The sequence below is a fragment of the Camellia sinensis genome, chromosome 1, assembly GCF_055761805.1.
Source record: "Camellia sinensis isolate YWXY chromosome 1, ASM5576180v1, whole genome shotgun sequence".
NCBI lineage: Eukaryota > Viridiplantae > Streptophyta > Magnoliopsida > Ericales > Theaceae > Camellia > Camellia sinensis.
Genome location: NC_138961.1, coordinates 164,057,565 through 164,077,745, shown reverse-complemented (window position 1 = coordinate 164,077,745; position 20,181 = coordinate 164,057,565). Strand labels below are relative to the sequence as shown.

The 20,181-nt window shown below is 37.1% G+C and overlaps 1 protein-coding gene across 4 annotated transcripts in view; it reads right to left on the bottom strand.

Moving 5' to 3' along the window:
* Positions 1-738: 738 nt before the first annotated feature.
* Positions 739-20,181, bottom strand: part of LOC114301849 (kinesin-like protein KIN-14B) — a 55,445-nt gene continuing 36,002 nt past the window's right edge. For 3 of the 4 annotated variants that reach the window (XM_028246812.2, XM_028246814.2, XM_082888422.1), the window contains exons 14-23: positions 19,568-19,639; positions 17,156-17,211; positions 16,826-17,045; positions 15,922-16,113; positions 15,610-15,822; positions 13,404-13,754; positions 13,113-13,211; positions 7,850-7,987; positions 7,592-7,750; positions 739-1,486 (exon numbers count right to left, since the gene is read on the bottom strand). In XM_028246812.2, the coding sequence (XP_028102613.1) occupies positions 1,034-1,486; positions 7,592-7,750; positions 7,850-7,987; positions 13,113-13,211; positions 13,404-13,754; positions 15,610-15,822; positions 15,922-16,113; positions 16,826-17,045; positions 17,156-17,211; positions 19,568-19,639 (1,953 nt within the window). In that variant the 3' untranslated portion in view covers positions 739-1,033. Of the gene's footprint in view, positions 1,487-7,591; positions 7,751-7,849; positions 7,988-9,502; positions 9,668-13,112; positions 13,212-13,403; positions 13,755-15,609; positions 15,823-15,921; positions 16,114-16,825; positions 17,046-17,155; positions 17,212-19,567; positions 19,640-20,181 lie in introns of those variants that run through there. The other variant, XM_028246816.2, reaches the window with a different exon arrangement.

The window sequence follows — 20,181 nt, the reverse complement described above, 5'->3', positions numbered from 1 at the left end:
GTGGTGTGTAAACTGTGAGGTAGGACAGGAAAGCAATGGTGGCTAAAGATATTAGTTTATAAATTTAGAGTGTATATATATATATATATATTAGGGGAGTTAATCCATCCCATTAGGTGTGCTTTTTAAATTGATAACACATTTTTTATGTTATTTAAGTGATGGAAGTATTTTTTAATAAGTAAATAATTTTAAATTCAAGTCTTGTGCCCCTCTTTTAACTATTATTATTATTTTTTTTTTTTCTCCCTTTTGGATGAAGAAATCAATACTTGACCCAAGAAAAAAAAATCACTTGGCAAAATTAGAGAAGGAAATTCATGGACACCCAATAGATATTCACTTTTAATAATAATATAGATTGATTTAGAGAAAAAAGAAACGGACATTTAGGTCAATATTTACGATTTATGTTACAAAGGTTCGAGGTGCACTTTGGTTAACAAATTATAAAAGGGTTATTTGGTTATTTTCGAATGACGAGAATTATCTGCACATGAGTCATATTATAAGGGGCTAAAATGAAATTTGCCCCCCCAAAAAAAAACTCTTCATAGAAAAAATACAGAGTACCCGGTTGGACCGAACTTTAAAGAACACAGCAACTTGTGTAACCATACCCGTTTCCATTTTTGTAATCTTAACCAAGCTACTTTTAATGGCAGTCTGTTATATTGGGTTGCCAAACAACCACTCAAAGAACCTCACCCGGTAAGAAAAAGGCCGCCAAACTAAGAATTTAACAAAGAAATCATGCTAGAGTTCAAAATATTACACAAAAATAAATCATGTATAATTTTTACAACACAAAATTTCAATTGTTTGCAACAATCATTACGGAGATGTATGCATACCGCACACAACAAATGTAAAACAGTTTCTGGGTACAGCAAGTAGAAAGGCGAAGAAACCAGACAATAAAATCACAATCCGGATTTACCTTCCACAGCCTCCAAAATGCTATAAACACAAGACAAGAAGACAACAATACAATAAATAAAAACCTTTCCTAGCAAGGACGGCCTTTGTGCACTTATGGTCTCACATCTTTCAGTACACCCCCCTTTTCAAGCTCGCCAACTAGGTCCCTCAGAGCTGGAACCTTCATGGCCAAAGTCCTGTACAGCCTAGAATACCGAGCTCGGGTTCCATCTGCTGTCCTAGCAAGGGCAAGCAAGGTTAGAGCCTCGGGGAGTTGAGAGAATACCTGTTTCATTTCCTCCAAGCTCATATTTTCCAAAATGGTTGGTCTTGGAACAACTCTCACAATCTCACCACCTTTAGGTTCTTGAACCCGAGCTTCGGCTTTGATGACAAGCTCAGAGTTTGAGTTTGCTCCACATTTTATGATGAATGGGGTGGTAGAGCCTGTGTTGAACTGCAGCACATTCCACTGTGCCACATCAGTTTCAGCACCAGATCCCAAATCTGACAGTTTGGGAGGTTGTGATGTCTCTTGTAAATGGTCATCCTCTTCAGGAATTGACTGCATCAATATTAAGGAATAAACAAATAAAGGAGACTGTACATATAGCAGCTATGGAAGATAAAATAAGGAAATATAAACCAACCCAAACCAAACATTAAGTCTCATCAAATGGAGTCAACCACATGAATCATTCTTCTCCACTCGACTCTATCAAGGACCATTTGGTTAGTCAAATTAAGGAGATTCATATTTCTATTTACTACACTAGCTCACGTCAATCTAGGTCTGCCCTTTCCTCTAGCATTTTCATCTACCGTAACTGTATCGCATCTCCTCACTACTGGGTCTGTTGGTCTCCGTTAGATATGACCAAACCATCTCAATTTATTCTCTCAGAGTTTATCTTTTATCGATGATACGCCTACCCATTCACGAATATACTTATTCTTTTCTAGTCCTGTCACACATTTTCCTCATCTCAACAACACTCGTCTTATCTACATGTTTCTTAGTTGCCCAATATTCCGTCCCATACAACACTGCTAGTCTAATAGCTATTCTATAAAACTTCCTTTTTAGCAGTGTTTTAAAAAGCTTTAGGCGCATCGGGACACCAAGGTCACCTAGAGCCTAAGCGCCGATGTGCGTGCCTCAACAAAGCGAGGTGCAAGCTATAGAAGTTAAGCAAAATATCAATATAGCACAATTTTCAACATAAGCAAATATTTATAGAATTCCAGAATGAACAAAACAATATTCTACATTCCAAAAACCATGAAAATAACATCAAACAACAAACATAAGAACTTAATAATCCACAAAATTGAAAACAACTAAACATCTAGTGACTAGTCCCATGGATGCATTGTCCTAAGAACTTAATAATAAGCGTCATCTCCATCATCTCCTTCATCATCATTGGATTTATATCCCTCCACATCCTCCTTTTCTTCCTCATCCGAAAACACTACTTAGTTTAGTGGGTAATTATTTATCACACAGTATCTCAGACGCACTCCTCCACTTAAGCCAACCCGCCTTAATTCTATAAACCACATCTGCTCCAATCTCCTCAGCCGTTGTGATAATCGATCATAAATAACGAAAATGTTCACTCTTAGGTAGTTCTTGATTCTTAATCTTCACTTCTCCTCTACTTCCATTATTACTGTTGTTAAAATTACACTCCACGTACTCTATCTTAGTCCTACTTATCCTAAATCCTTTAGATTCAAGTCCTACTTATCCATTAAAATGACATCAGATGCAAAAACATACACTATGGCACATCATCCTAAATATTTTTCGTCAACACATCCATAACTGAAGCAAAAAGATAAGGACTTAAGGTTAATCCTTGGTGTAACTCCATAGTAATTGAAAATTCACTTGTCACTCCAACTGACGATCTAATAGTGGTCACCACACTTTCATGCATATCTCTAATCACATCAATATATCCTTTTGTCACTCATTTCTTCTCTAACATCCATCAGATTATATCTCGAAACGCTCTATCATATGCTTTGTCAAGATTGATAAAAATCATATGAATATCTCTTTTCTTCTCTCTATACTTTTCGATTACCCTTCTCAACAAATAGATTGCTTCCATTGTGGACCTACCGGACATAAATCTAAATTGATTCTCTGACACCTCTTTTATATGTCGCAATCGGCGTTCCATCACTCTCTCCCATACTTTCATTATATGACACATCGGCTTGATTCCTCTATAATTGTTGCAATTCTGGATATCTCCTTTATTCTTATAGATTGACACTAAAATACTCTTCCTCCACTCTAGCATTTTTCTAGTCAACAAAATCTTACTAAATAACCTAGTCAACCAAGCAAACCCGCTCTTACCCAACCATTTCCAAGCTTCAATAGGGATATCAGCTAGTCCTAAAGCCTTACTTGATTTTATTTCTCAAGGGCAATTTCCATTTCAAAGTTCCTAATCCTACGATAGAACCTGTAGTTTTGGTTTTTCTTATTACTGGCTACTTCTTCCCCTTTTGATCTTCGTCCATGTTCCTTGACCTCTTTATTAGCCAATCTGTAATTTTTAAAGTTTTCTTCAGTTCTATCCTCCTGCCACTTTTTAAAGCACCTTTTTTTCGTCTTTACAACCGCTTAAACCTCATCCCTCACCACCAAATTTCCTTAAAGTTGGATCTCTTTCCTTTCAACTCTCCAAGGACTTTCCTTGAGATTCACCTCATATAATTAGCCATTGAGTTTCACATAGTGTTAGCATTATCATTCAAGTCCCAAATACCTTCTTCATCTATTCTATTCTTAAATATTTCTAGTTTATCCCCTTTTAGGTATCACCATCTCATTCAACGGTGCCCACTATCCTTCCTAACCTAGTATTGTCCTCTAAAGTACAAATCTAGTACCAAAATCCTATATTGAGACGTCAGGCTCTCTCCAGGAATCACCTTACAGACACTGTATATTAGATGGTCCACTTTTCTTACTAGAAAGTTATCTATTTGGCTTCTAATTGACCCACTCTTAAAAGTTATCAAATACTCATTTCTCTTCTTATACATAGTATTGGTCACCACCAGGTCAGAAGTCAACGTAGAATTTAAAATACTCTATCCTCATTTTTACCACAAAAACCATACCCACCATACACCCTCTAAGAGAAGCCTCTCAGCCTCAACTGTCACAAACACTTCCTATTTCAGAATTTTTGTTGATGTCTAACACCCCTAAGCACAAGCAAAGGAGAAGCTACTACAGGAATGTAGATCATTTTGGGGAATTTATTGTATTTGTTAAAATCCACCTACTCTCCACCTACTTCACCCACTTAAACCTACTCCACTAAACCTAACCCACTACACCACTACCACCTCACCTACTCCACTAAACCTAACCAACTACACCACTACCACCTCCACTTCACCTACTCCTTACCTACTACACACTCACCCTCTTCTATATATAGGAATCATTGTAACACAATACATAAATCAATAATACAATTCTCTATTTCTCTTTATACATTAAATTTCTACATGGTATCAGAGCCATAAGATTTAGGCCCGTATTTTGTTTTCTCACCGGCGGGCAGCCGGCCGGCAACCTTGCCTTCGCTGCCCGCTGGAATTTTGTACACATACCTTCACTTTCCTGCCTCTTCCAACTTTCTTACAACTGTTGTCCCATAGATGGGCTTCATATCTACCAGTCCATCTATGCCTTGTGACACCTCTATACTGTGAAGTCCTCTGTCCAAATGCATCAATGGACTTCCTATGGACAACCTGCTTCTGATCAAGCTTCTCAGACCCTCTTTTCTTCCCCTCCTTGAATGGTGTTTGGTACACCTCATGGCCTCTAAATGCATAGTAATCTGAGTATTGCTAGGCTAATAACGAAGGCCTCTCGAGCAACTGAGATGGGGCTTCATATTCCCTTGCCCATCCAGCATCCATAACCATCACTTTGTACCAGTCCATAAACAGAATCTTGCTGTGTTTCAGCATGACTCTCCCCAAGCACAGAAGCTGTCTCTGTCCCACACTCCAATTGTCTCCGCCATCACCCACTGATGCACTGAGTTTTTCAGGCTTTGCAGCCACAACATCTTTCAATTGGCAAGGTTACATCAACACCTGCTTTGCTCACACTGGCGAGGTTAACTCTGTCAAGGTTATTCGCAGTAAGCAGACTGGTCAGTCAGAGGGATATGGGTTTATTGAGTTCCTTTCTCATGCAGCAGCTGAGAAAGTTCTGCAGAGCTTCAATGGTACTACAATGCCAAATACCGAGCAAACTTTCCGCCTAAATTGGGCAACCTTCAGCGCAGGTGCGGCGCCGCCAGCAAGAGTAGGGCGGAAGTAGCGTCATCTTCACAGCCTCAATTTCTCTTCTCGAAATCACAGTGAATTGGGGAGAGAGAGTGGTTGGGGAAAGAGAGTGGTAGTGGTACTGTTTTTGTGCGAAGGGACAGAAATCATCACATTTCTCACCTTTTTTTCTTTTATTTTGTCCTCCACTTTACACCTCACATGCCTTCTCTCTGTCTACACAATAATTTTCCACCATCTCCCTCTTTTTCTACACAATATTTTTGTACCACCGCCCACTCCATGATACCAATATTATTATTATTATTATTATTATTATTATTTTCACAAAAAAAAAAAAAAAAAATTCATTCCAGTTGATTTTTCTGCATTACCACACCTACCATTCGAGTTTGCCAAACACACTTGCTTTATTCATTTCAGGGATCAACCGCGATCACAATTTTACACCAAAAAAAAAAAAAAAAACCCACAGATTTGTTTTTCTTTTCTGCAGCCGGCCACCCACGGCCCTCCTTTCTTCGCCTATTCCGCCGGTCTTTTCTTCTTGCCTCCGTCCTGGGCGGCCCTTGACGGTGTTGCCTCCGTGTTTCCCACTCCACTGGGCACGATCACTCCACCCTGCTCCTCCACTACAGCATATGGTGGACCTCCAAATCGGAACATAACAGTTGCCTTCCGCTTCAGCTCCTTATTTTCCGCCTTTAGCACACTTATCTCTGCTCGCGCATCCTTATACATGCGTTGGAGCAGAGCCAGTTGGGCGTTTAACTGCTGCACCTCATTTGTCCTACTCTGCAGTCGGTTCGACAAATTTGTAACCGCAGTCATGGTTTCCACACATGACTTCAATGTATACTGATTGGCCTCCACATCCGACTGCACTGCCATTCTTTGCTCCACAGACCGCATAGGAAAGTTCAACGGAGCAAACTCCGGGGCGCTTGGTTGAGGTTCCAGTGCCACCGCACCAGTTATCTCTCTTGTTGACTCGTTGAGGTCGGGAAAGAGAGTGAGCAGACCACGGGAAGATGAGGCCATGTTCTGGGTAGCTGAACGGGAAGAAGAGGCCATGTTTTTTGGGTTGCTGAGTGTTTCCGAGAAGGGTTGGATACAGAGTATTTACAGATTGTTTCAAAATGACAAGTTCAGAGGTTTCAGTCTGGTTTGGTTTCCACCGCCTCCGCATTGGTTTATATTGACACTGACGACGCGGCCGACACGCTGCTCTGTCGCTCACGTGCCTCGCCGCGTCTCCGGCTCACCTTTTGATGGCTCGACGCTTTCTGTCGGGCACGACTTTTGATGAAGTGGGCGCGCCTTTTGAGGGCGCAACTTTTGATGGCACGCCTTTTTATAGATTGGGCACGCATTTTGATGGCACGTCTTTTTATGGATTAGGCACGCCTTTTGATGGCACGCCTTTTGAAAGATTGGGCACACCTTTTGAGGGTGCGACTTTTTAAGGGTCCGACAAGACTCTGTAAACTGTCCCGACATTGATTCCGGTTAGCTCCTTTATGGGTCCGACAAGACTCTGTAAACTGTCCCGACATTGATTCCGGTTAGCTCCTTCAAGGGTCCGACAAGACTCTGTAAACTGTCCCGACATTGATTCCGGTTAGCTCCTTCATGGGTCCGACAAGACTCTGTAAACTGTCCCGACATTGATTTCGGTTAGTTTCTACAAGGGTCCAGCAAGACTCCGTAAACTGTCACAACAACTATCACAACATTGTCTACTACAACGGTCCGACATGACCCCATAAACTGTCTTCTACATCGGTTTGACACCCCCATACAGTGTCCTCTACAACGTTATGACACCACCATACAGTGTCCTCTACAACGTTATGACACCACCATCCAGTGTCTTCACCAATGGTCTGACACGACCATACAGTGTCTCCTATCCTCTTTTATTTTTATGTATTTTCTTGTTTTGTTACTCTCTCCAAACTCAAGTTGGTTAGTTCCTATCCCCCTTGAGTTTGCGGGGGGCTGTTAAAATCCACCTACTCTCCACCTACTTCACCCACTTAAACCTACTCCACTAAACCTAACCCACTACACCACTACCACCTCACCTACTCCACTAAACCTAACCCACTACACCACTACCACCTCCACTTCACCTACTCCTTACCTACTACACACTCACCCTCTTCTATATATAGGAATCATTGTAACACAATACATAAATCAATAATACAATTCTCTATTTCTCTTTATACATTAAATTTCTACAGTATTCTTCTATAACAATGATAAACAGGAAATATTAAATGAAGAAATAATTTTTAGCAGCATTTATGAAAGTTGTACGTACCTCTACCAAACGACGAGCATCTGCAATGTGCCTCTGGGCACATGGATGGTCAATATCAAGTAGGGAAGGCATCCGTTCAGCAAGTTCGTCTAAAGATGCAAGCAATACTTTCTTCTTACTTCTCCCCAATGTGCTTACAGAGGATTGTCGTGTTACGTCCTGCAAGAATTATTGCATGTTCTCATGTTACTTGCTTCTCTTTGTACAATAAACAAATCATCAATTACATAAAAAAACAAACTATAAGAATGTGAGAACCTTGGCTTGCTTCAATATGCCATCTAGTGAAATTAAAGATGCTAAGCGTGCATCCTCAGCTGCAGTAGAAGGATTACGAACAGGTGAACCATCTTCCAATGTCAGTAATGCCACATCACTTCTCATTTGTTGCAATATCTGACAACGGAAAAATAACCAGTAATGTCACAGTAGGTCAAGTTGATGATATTCCAAGGTCACCCACTAATATATGCAAGGTCAATGTCATTACAACAAATATAACCATGCAAAATTTAGGCAAGTGATGTATTTATAACAATCATAACTTATATTTCCCATCTCTTATAGCAAGTGAAGTAGTCCAATTATTAATTCTCTGCAGATCTCTGAATTTCTAACCAAGAAGGAGTTCTTGGTACTACAATAGAATTCTATTAAGGGGATTGGTCTAATCTCAAAATTCCGTTTCACCCAATTGAAACCTCAATGAAGCCTGGATGGTCAATACAAAGTGAGAACCAATGAAGTATGGGAACTTCGACAAATATGCCATACCCGTACCGGGTATTTACCGTCGTATGGTACTTCCACATACATACGGAGTACACAAACACGTTCTCAAAATTTTTCTTCTTAATTTTTGGAGTATACAGACGTACCTAGTATATACCAAAACCGTATCGTACCTCAATCAAAATAATATTTTCTTCTATTACAAAGATAAAAGTAGTGTTTGGTAGAGTTTTAGAATTATGATTTGAGAATAGAGTTATATTTTGAGTTTATGAGTTTTGGAATTATGATTTGCAAAGAGAAAATTTGTTTGGTTATGAGTTTTGAATTGAGTTTTAAATTTTTGATGTACCATATGAAATGAAAAAAGTTGTTTGGTTATGAAATTTGAAAAGAGTTATCAAAATTTAATTCAAAAACTTATAACTCATAACCAAATACACAACTCAAAACTCTATTGAAAATTCTATTCAAAACTCATAATCAAACTCTTTTTAAAATTCAATTCAAAAAAATAATGTCATTTTGGTCTAAAAAAATAATTTGTATATTTAAAAAATATCAAAAACAAATATAATTTTTTATTCCAAATAACAAGTGGCGATTGACAATTGCAAAAATCAAAAATAAAAAAATTGTACTGCTCCGGTCAACCGGCCGATCGACTGGCTGGACATTTGGGAGGATGTCCGGGCAGACGACCGAGTAAACCAAAAATTCAAAAATTGTCCGGTTTACCAAACATGTTTTCAAAATGTGTTTTAAAATTGATTTGGAATCATAATTTCAAAACTCAAACCAAACATAGCATTCAAATATAAGGGTAAAAACTTGATTTGAAAATCACATCACATAGCCAAAATTCCTCTCACTAGATTTCTTTTTTATTTTTAGGTTTATGCTTAGCATAATTTTAAAATTAAGCTACTGTTTGTAAGTTATTTAATATAATGACATAATTTTAGTTTATACCTTTACTTTTGACATTAAATGTTAATTGTAGATAGGATCTTAACAAATTAAACCATTTAAATAATTTTTGCAAAACTCCAAAATAAAAATAAATATTTTTTTACAAACGTGCCAAGCCGTACTTGTACCTTACTTGTACCTTACTTTTTTTGGATTTTACCGTATTGACTTACCCGTATCGTACCAGTACCAATACTCGTACCTGTGCTTCATAAGTGATAACATTCCAGATTCTTGACTTCTTTTGTACAAAGCAAGTAGCCAGTTTATTAATTCAGAGTGCAAGAATCAGCAGATTTAGGTTTCAACTTCCTCTTTTTGCTTATCCACAACAATATTGCTTCAGAATGATACTGGTAGGTCAATCCAGGCCTACCATTATACAATTAACCTGTCTTAGAAACAATAAGGATAGTAGATAACTGTGGAGCAGTCAGAAAACTCCTAGAAGCAAAACTCTGCCAGGATGCTTACAAGGGCATGTCAGCTTACCCTCAATGGGGCCTAGAAACCCCTCCAAATATGCCAAAAAATTCCATGCACTACTTCAATATAGAATGATGCCTACTTGGTATTTAAAAAAGCACCAAACTGAAACTATCCTGGTCCACTACCTTCCTATGAGCAAAAACTGTGAGCAATGGAGTTCAAAAGCAAGTTTCATTAGGCATGCTCTCCTAGATGAACAAGAATGCTGCTTCCAGCAAAGCGTGCACATTTTTTCCCTAATCAAGACATCTATGGACGGTACCAACTATTTTTCTTTTCTTTTTTTTCGATAAGCTTACCAGAGACATGGATGTGAACAATCTATAAAGAAAAGAATATCAATTAGGTATATGAACGCCATTAAAGACATGTGATAGAGTTGTAAAAGAGTGAGAGTATGAAGGGGAGAAACAAGGGAATTTCTAGTGACTATAGGCTTACATCAGTGATCAACATTATGTCATTAAGTTGTTGCCTTTTTGCAAAAGTTATAAATCAACTTCCGAGCACATTGAAAAGGATACCAGTTGGTATATGTTTGCCAACAATATAGTTTAGTTGATGAAAAAGGAAGAGAGATCTCTAAGCTAAAACTACGGAGAGACTTTAATATCTAAATGTTTTAGGTTAAATATGACAAATACAGAAAGTGCAGTGTAATTTTAACAATATTAGAAATAAAAAAGAAGATGGAGTAAAACTGACCAAGAGATACATATATAAGTGACAACATTTGCCATTTTGGATCAATTATTTATGAAGCATAGAATTAAAATTAAATAAAAGATTACAACAGAAGTATTAGTTGATTATAGGTGAATTAAAACTTTTCGAATGAAATAAATGATTCCAGCAGAAGTTAAAAGGGAAAGTTTTCTAAGCCTACTACAATATATTGCAAAAATGTTAAGTAGTTAGAAAATATGTTTAGAAAATAAGAGTATCTGAAATGAAACTTTGAGATGAGTGAATGGAGTTAGAAGAAAATAAAATAAGGTGAAAGAAATAAATGAATGCATTAGGGAAAAGTTAAAAATAACACCAATTAAAGTTAAACTTAGGCAAAATTGGTTGAGATGGTATGTGTATAAGCAATGTAAACCTAGTAACACATTCCTAAATTCAAATTATTATAGATAGTGAACAAAATAGAGAAAAGCCAAGGAGGACATTGGTTAAGATAATAAGAAAGGACATTATTGCCTTACACCTAACTAAAGACATAGTTTTTAATAGAGCTAAATGGAGGTAACGAATCTATGTAGCCAAACACAAGTAATTGGGACAACAGCTTGTCGAGTTGAGTTCAGGTCGGACAACTGTCCTTGCTTTGACAACCTATGTTGTGTGGACTCGGGTACAAGTATCGGGTGCGGGTGTGTATCCAAGCATCAGACCTTTATAAATTTAAATCTTAGAATCTTAGGGTACTAATCAAAAATTGGATAAGGGTACGGGGAACATGTCATATACTCATATATATTGCACATTATATAATATTCTCGAATGAGATGTTGTAAATTATGTAGAAATATATTAGAAATTAAATAGGATTCAAGAAAAATATGAAATTTCTATGTCTAATTCATGTGAGAGCCTAACAATATTGCTTTACTTCTTCATGTATTGTCACAAATTAAAGGATCTAAGTGTCTAAATTGGGTACGAGTATCGAACACATATTCTACACCCTTACCCATGTCATATCTTGTGGACATGGGTACTGTGGGAAAAATAGAAGAGTCCATGTAACACAGTTGACAACAACCAAAGTGGATAACAATTAGAATCATACATAAATGGTCAATTTTCCATCCCTAAAAACTTGGTTAATGTCTTCCTTGGTTAGGCCTGAAAATCAGGTCAGGCATAGCCAGACCAAGGGTTGTGTGAGGAAACATGTTTAGGTACCCCATTGGTCATTTTTGTGTTTGCAATATCATTCAAAGACTGAATCTGTAATATTTATTTTATGTTCAGTCTTCGTTGGGTCCTGAGCATGTTCCGCAGTGGAAGTATCATCAAGCCAACTTTAGCTTCAAGCCTTGATCTTACAGACAGACTTGACTTCAGTGTGAAGATAAAACTCATGTATTTATTGCAATAAAATTGTTGAGTAGATTAGCCTTTTCGGTTTTGTTTGTTTTGAGTTCATGACCTTAGTTTAGCTTTGGACAATAGATTACATTGGCTAATGGGATTGGCTTTTCAGAGTCCATAGACTTGGTTATTGGAGTTTTCACATCTGGAGAGTGCAGATAGCTTCGTATTCTTTCAGAGACGTGCATTTGAACCAAATGAGAACATTATTCCTTTTCGTAAAGTTGTCCATTGTTTCATTAGTTCAAACACAATAATGTTTAGTTTGAACACAGGCCAATCTGTTTTTGACACTTGTAGCACTGTCATAAAATAGTAGCTTCTCCATTCGAATGCATTAGTTTACTGTTCGAACACATGTATATTTTGATGCACATACGTTTGCATGTCTGGAGCGAATTTCTTAGAAAATTAACCCCTTGTTCTCCTAGGATTACTATTTTACCATCTATTGAAACCTATACTTCATTGTTAGGTTACCTACTGCATTCAGAGAGCATGTGCTTCAGTAGTTCATCATTTTAGTCCAATTACCAACTCCCATCATGGTTAAGAGAAAATTGGAATTTAAAAATTAAGTTTCCTACTTTGGTTCTTAAAAAAATAAAGTTTCCCACCGTGGTCTCTAAAATAAATTAAGCTTTTTACATTTGTCCCTAGATCCAAACCTAAACCCAGCGTAATCTCAAAACCATGCTGACCACCAAACCTACCAAATCTCAAAAAGCAATAGAAAATTAGAAGAAAAATTGGGTGGTAGGTTTCAACCATTAGTAGAGGAATGATAGGAAAGGGAATGTGAAGGTGAAAAGGGAATGGATCGTGCGGGGTGGCAGTGGTATAGGCCATGGGCCTGATGGCCCACCCAATATGGCCAGCCCAAATTTTAAGAACAAAACATTGCCTCCTTATGTATTCCAAGTCCGATTCTAATGTTTATAAACACAATAGCCTTGTCTAACCCTTTAATGATTAAAAAAATAAATAAATAAAAGCCTTGTCTAACCCAACAATTTCTCACCTACAACAATCACTACAGCACGAATGATGTAGGTGAGAGCTCAAGCAAAATGACAATTGATGCAGCATAACTATCTTGAAAGCAGAATCAATTGTGGTCCTCCTAAATTTTTTTCAATTGACAACTATTCGGAAAAGTAAATTTTCCAACACATATGGGTGATCAAAACAGCACAAGAAATGTTGTTTCTTGAACCAAAATATATACCTTCCTTCTCTTGTGATCAACAGACTCAAGAGCCGAACGTAGTTTAGCTACTTGTGCTGAGTCCTCCGCCTCTTCAGTTGCCAAGGTACCTGCAATATCCTGATAAAACACCAATTTAGAGTATTAGGAATTGGCAGAGTTCAAACATTTTCAAAAGCACAACAAAAAAAGAAGGGTACAAGTATACGATTCTCATGTGAGTCAATCAGTTGCACAGGTCTAATGACTAAGCCAGATGAAAGTACTTGAGAATAAACATTAGACCCAAAAAAAAAACTGTCAAGAAGATACCTTCAAATGCTGCAATTGAGAGGAGTAGACCCGCTTTGAATACTCAGACAAAAGCTGGCCAAGAGCATCAGTAGCAGGAGGCAGGGCAGCACCAAGTCCAGCCATCCAACCATCCATTATTGCAGTTGAAAGAAGCTCTAATTGACCAGTTGTTCCTCCTACAGCATCATCTCCCGTGACAGAAAGAAACTCAAAGTTCTCTGCAAGCCAAGATCTGATTTGTCGCTGCAGCTCACCGGCTGGAGTATGGACAAACAAAGCAGCAAGAGCTTTGTTCCCAACAGCAAATGTTTTGGCTTCCTCAGTTATTTCCCTAAGTTTTCCGCCAGTCACATGCTGTCTCCACGTTTCCTGTTCATTGGAGTACAATTTCTCATACACAAGTTTAGATATATCATTCAAAGCTTATGGAAGCTAAGAAGAGACACATGACACCAATGCGTTTTAGGAGCAAGTTTTATGTTGATAGCAACAAAAAGAATCTCCACAAGAGAATAGTTACCACAGCTAGTTCCCATGCAAAGTGAAAATATAGAACAAGAGCAAAAGCACATGAGTAGCATAGGTTAAAAATAATCTGGCAGCACGAGCATCTCTAGTAGCATATAAGTGGGTACATAATAACATAGTACTAAGAGAATATAAATGTATAAAAACTTTCATGAACTTTATTTAATACAAGGGTTAGTAAGGAACTATAACTCTAGAGCTTTGACTGATGACCGCTATAGTCTAGTTATGACGAGAGCGAGTGGAGAGCAAAAGGGAAGCCATCACCAGTCACACACAAAGCAACACCGAAGTTGCCTCTGCCAGTATCCAAAGTGTTCAGGCTCACTCAAGAACATAGTGAGCTCATGTATTACATACATTTACAGTTCAAGGTCAGCTCCCTTCCTACTTTGCCAGGTGGCAGGACAAGCTCAGTTTCATCTTCTTTTACAAAAACAAAAAAAACAAAAGCAGCCATGAAAGCAAAAGTTACTGCGAAAGCAAAAGTTACTGCGACAACTTCGCCTGAGAGCAAAATTTACTGCTACCTGCAATGAGAGAATGCTGACCTGAAGAGACCGTGACAAAGGAAGCTATAAGCAAGAAGGAATACAATATCAACTGGAAGCAAAGAAGATGGGGTTGTCATGTGGGTTCACAAAGAAAACTGCGACTGAGAAGCCCAACAAAGGCCTGTGACAATGGAAAAGTGAATCCCAAATGCAATCCTAGAGTTTTGACTATGATAGATTATCGAAGAAGAGGACTTAAAATTTTGGCAAGAGCTCTGACTACACAGAGGATGCTGTTTGGGTAAAACTCAACCCCTAAAGCTAACTTGATAAGTGATGGTGCCCTCGCACTTACATATTGCACATTCCCTTTGTACCCAAGTGATGTGGGACTTCTCTCACACCTAACATGCAAAGCCTAGGACCATGGTTATCAAAATCATGATCCGGATCCGGATAGTAGGATCTTGAGATCCTACGACTCTTATTGGGTCAATCAGTCCAGATTGCACTAGGATATTAAATTTAGTAGGATTTTACAGTGACTCATGGCTTCGTTTGGGAACAGACTAATTTAGTAACTTTTTTGCTAATTGGCTAAAAAGGTAGGTAAAAAAAACTTGTATGTTTGGGATGACTTTTTGACTAATTACGAAAAGCTGTGCAAAAAGTAGAGAGAATCCGTAATTGTTGACTTTTTGGTATGACTAATTAGCTAATTGGTTAATTTAGTAACTTTTTGGCTAATTGGCTAAAAAGGTAGCATCCCAAACGAGGCCTGTGATCCTAATCATAAAATCGTGTAAAATTGCGCTACGATCCCGATCCTACAAAAAAAAATTACTATTATTTATTTCTTATATATGGATGTATATGTGTATATCTATACAAGAAATTTGACTATAAATTCTTTCTACAAACATCTCTTCTGATTTATGACAACATAAAAGATGCATTATATCAAATTAATTACTTTTCTTTAATGATTTTAAAATTATTTTTTTATTTTACATTAAAAGTAGAATCTTACGACCCTCGATCCAATTCTACGAACCAATCCACAAGTCCCTCCCAACGATCCTATCTAGGATCCCGATTTTAACAACCTTGCCTAGGACAAGCACCCCACCCATCATTGCTGAACCATCTATTCTATAGAAAGTAAACAAAGGGAGAGGGAACAAAATTTATGAAAAACCCACCTGATCAATTCCACGTATCTTCAAAACAACTGAAGATAACTTGGATTTCTTTTCTGGTTTTATATTTACTTTAAAGCCTTGAATCTGCTCATCAACCAGATAATTCCTATTGGAGTCGTATCGTACAGGAGATCTTCCAGGGCTGCTACCCCTGCTGGAGCTTCTGCTGCGCCCTGTATTAGCCTTCTCCAAAAAGCGCTCAACAGGAGAGACCTAACATAGAAGTAAGAATAACATCTCTAACCTCCAAACAGTGCAGGTGACAGCATATATTGGTAGGGAAATATTAGGGAAAGCTAAATGCTTTATTACCTTGATTGATTGCAGTTCTGGTGATCTAGCAAGCAAAGATCTTATATATAAAATCCTCACACGTGAAACAAGCATGGTGTCCATTACTCTCTTTGGCTCCATCTTACGGATGAAAGAGAAAACAGCATCTCTTATTTCAGCAAGTATTTCATGCTCTCTTGAAGCACCTGCTTTAATCACTGCTGCTAAAACCTGCAATATTGCGATAACACCCTATTTAATGCTGGCCACTCCTACTCAAGATGAACACAGAAAAATGATCGTGATTTTATTTCAACATTCAAATGTCTTCTTATCATAAATATAAGTAGTGAAGTGTCAGTCAAGTCAACCATCAGAAAGGGTGTCACTAGACCATAAAAATTATGCAAAAAAGGGATAAATCTCCCATATAAGCATCACCAAAATATCAGACACAGTTTCTACGCAGGACACCTTCTTCCTCAAACCCAAGTCATATGCTATCTAGTGACCAATCATACCGTGAAAATCTTCATATGTTTGGTAATCTGAGCATAATAAGTTGTTTATGGAAAATTATGTTTGTCACTAACACATGTTTCCTTCAATCAACTGCAATGAACTTTTCAATGCATTCCAGCCACAAAGCTTGAACCCCAACCACTTGCAGTCATCCTTTTTCAACATTTAGATTTAAAAGAGTTTCTTGGTATTAGAAGAATAAAAAAGAAGAAATTTGTTTTATTATTTTCTTTGAAAGACATTTGAACCCAAGAGCCATAAATGATGAAAGGGTCCTCTTTCTCGGTTAAAATTGTAAATTTAGGTGGACAGTAACAACAACGGCACAAAAAACAAAGACCCTAGCAAAAAAGCACCTTCTTAATGTAGTTTACATAGGTTTCCATTCTGGACTGTACAGAGAAAGAGATAGTAAGCATACCAGCATCAGAAGCTTGTTTGCTCCATCCGAAATGGCAGCAATACTGTCATATTGCTCAGGATCAAATTCATTTAGAGCAGCAGTTAGATATTCTCCTGCTGGGGTTGTCTTGACCTTCTCAATACCTGATTTAACCAAAGCAATGGTGCCTTCAGTCTTTTCTGGGGCCAAAGGTGAAGGGGCAACATCAACAGAACGTCCTTTATTATTATTATCAATCCTGTCAAAAATTGTTTCATTAAAGAAATGAAAAGAAACCTGAAATTAACACAATAACATCAAAAAAACACAAAACACTACAATCATTCTCAAGAGGTCAAGAAATTATACCTCCCAAGGTCCCGAGCCTGAACATTAGCAGGACCTTTGGGCAATGGACTAGACACCTGTAAAAGAAGTCAGAGCACCAATGTGAGAAATCTATTACCCATCAGATGAAAAACAGAAGCATAAACATCAAAAGAAGCTCCACTCAGTGGCCAAGACAGTTATCAGACCAAATATGGGAGTAACTTCATTTGATCTATTAATCTTTGCAGGTCAGAGAGCATTAAATGGCAATAGTAGATATCCTAAAACCCACCGTGTCCACATTCTGCCAGAGTACTTAAATATTTAAAGAGTATGTTACAGCATAAACACTGGCAAGGGTTATACTATTAGTAAAATGTACTATAGTGTGGGTTCAACACATCTATATTATCCACATACTGTTGTTAAAATATTTAGCCACTGTTGTTCTAATTTGAAACTGTGTTCATAAGTCCCAAATTCTTGACATGCAAGATGTGTTGTTTATCTAACATGATGTGATCACGACCACATCTACGCCCAAGATTTACATGCAACTTTTTCAAGTGTCTTAACCCCTTATTTTGTATCAGTAATAAGAATTCCAGTGTAAAGAATACAATGGCCCTGTTTGGTAGAGCTGTGGGAAAGTGATTATAACTTATAGCCTAACAGCTTATAACTTATAACTGTGAACATAAGCTGATTTTTTACTTATAAATTAAGCTTCTCCTCCCCCACTCAAAGAATAAGTTGATTTTTGACTCATAAAAAGTTATAAGCTGTATTGTTAAGCTGAACCAAACACATCAAAATAGCTTCAATTAAGCTAAAAGCTGAAAATAAACCTTACCAAACAGGGCCAATAAAGCACCACAACCCACATGGCATATATAGATTTATAAAAAAAAAAAAAAAAAAAAAAAAAAACTGTAGGACTATAAAAATAAAATATCTTAAATCTACAAAACCCAAAAGAGTCAGGTTCAGCCTCCCAGTCACCTAACTAAACCATAACCAAAAAACCTACTTGTCTATTCATTGATATACTCCTCTCACCTACAAAGAGCATCAACACTGTTACCCTTAAATACACCAAATGACCCAAATCTGATAATGTGGAGCTGCCTTCTACACCTTTTTCGTCCTCACATTTACCGTACCCAAACAAAAGAGAAGCTGAACCACAGAATGGAACAAACATAGCCAACACTAAACTCCAAACCTCACCTGCCACTTGATAAAGAATGCAAAGATATTCCATGACTCGATCTCTTCTGCCTCCTTACACAAAAGCTGTTATGGGGAACTTTCCCCCATTTCCTCAGTTTTTTTTTTTTTTTTTTTTTTTTTTTTATTGGTAAGTAAACATTTTATAACCAAAAAAAGAAAGATCTACAACAAAGATCAAAACACAGCCTCAAAAGGTCGAGAAAGACAAACCCCTTTTTGCTACAAGCCTACAAGCTACAACCACTCACCTAAAAAGTGAGGAAAAACCTAGCCAAATAAGCTAATCCTCTCACAACCGGAAATGCCCTGTACATAGTTTCATCAGATTATGAATGGTAAGAGTTCTCTGAGCTGCCACCCAAACATATATATTATATATAATATAAGTAAAACACCCCCAAAGGAACTTTTAGCATTCCAATCCTTTCTGACAAAAAGTAAACTCTGAATCACCCATCAACAACACTCTATACAAGGACTTCATCTAGGAATAGGTGAGTAGAAGTGTTTAAACAAGCATTACATTTAAGATATTTCCTCAAGGGAAATGCTCATCACCGCCCAATGCGTGGTAGTTAATTTTGGAATGTGTAAAAAGTATATTGAAATATGTGAGAAGTGTATAGAAATATATATATATGTATAGAAATATATATAAGTTTAAGGGAATTTATAAAATGAGTATTAGAATTCAAACTTTTTTTGGCATTATTTAGTTCTTAAAAAACACCCATTGGGCGGTACTTAGCAAAACTCTTTTCTTAAATCAAAATAGTGGCTGGTTCAGACGTGCAGCCCAACTATCAGTTTATTTGGTTATTACAACAGAAAAATATATAGGTTATTTTGGTTATTATGACACACAAAAAAATGACCAAAAAAAGCATGTGAATTGATACAGCATGCACTTGGAGTTTTCAAATGTCTGAAAGAACAGTGTAGATTGTCAATACACTAAAAATAAAAATAAAAAATTCCATAAATAAACATAAGCTAGTGACATCTAAAAATATCATTAACAAATAAGCCAAAAGCATATTCATAGACTTGACTGTAGATAGATAATACACAAACAAGGAAAGAATGAACCTAACAAGAAAATATTGTAATACTCTAAATCATCCTGATTCCTGACCACGGAACATTTTAGTCATGACAACATAATAATTAATAACACAATCTTCCAGAACAAAAGAAAAAAATAATAATAAGACAAACCTGGGGAGATCCAACCAAATTTGCTTTCTCTGTCAACCTTTCAAACAATTTCTCATTTTCTTCATGCAGCCTCTGCCAAAAAAAAGGGAAAACACCACGTGCACTTTAACATTGCATAATGAAAGAAGTAGACGAAATTAGTTAAGTTGCAAGTAATATTTAGCTCTGTAAGAAAAGGAAAAGTTGGAACTAGAAAAATATAAGAAATAAATAGGCTTTTATAAGTACAGTGCCAATCACAAGGAGAAAAATATCAGGAGCCATTTGTATGTGTGTATTGGGAAAGCTGAACTCCAACTCTTTTCAATGATTTAAGGTAAAACACCTACTTTTTCAAATACTAAAATATTTCCATAAATCTATTTCTTTGCACTTTTTTTTTCCTTGCTGAGAGTCCTGTACACAATTGTTACTCTTCAATCAATATGATGTTAGCATATAATTAAGGGAAAGGCTACCACGTGCACCCCAAAAAGAGTGCATATGATATGCACCTTATACAAAAAGTAAGGTAGCATTTGGTAGAGTTTTAGAATTATGATTTGAAAATAAAATTGTATTTTGAGTTTGTGAGTTTTGGAATTATGATTTGAAAAGAAAAAAAATTTTAGTTA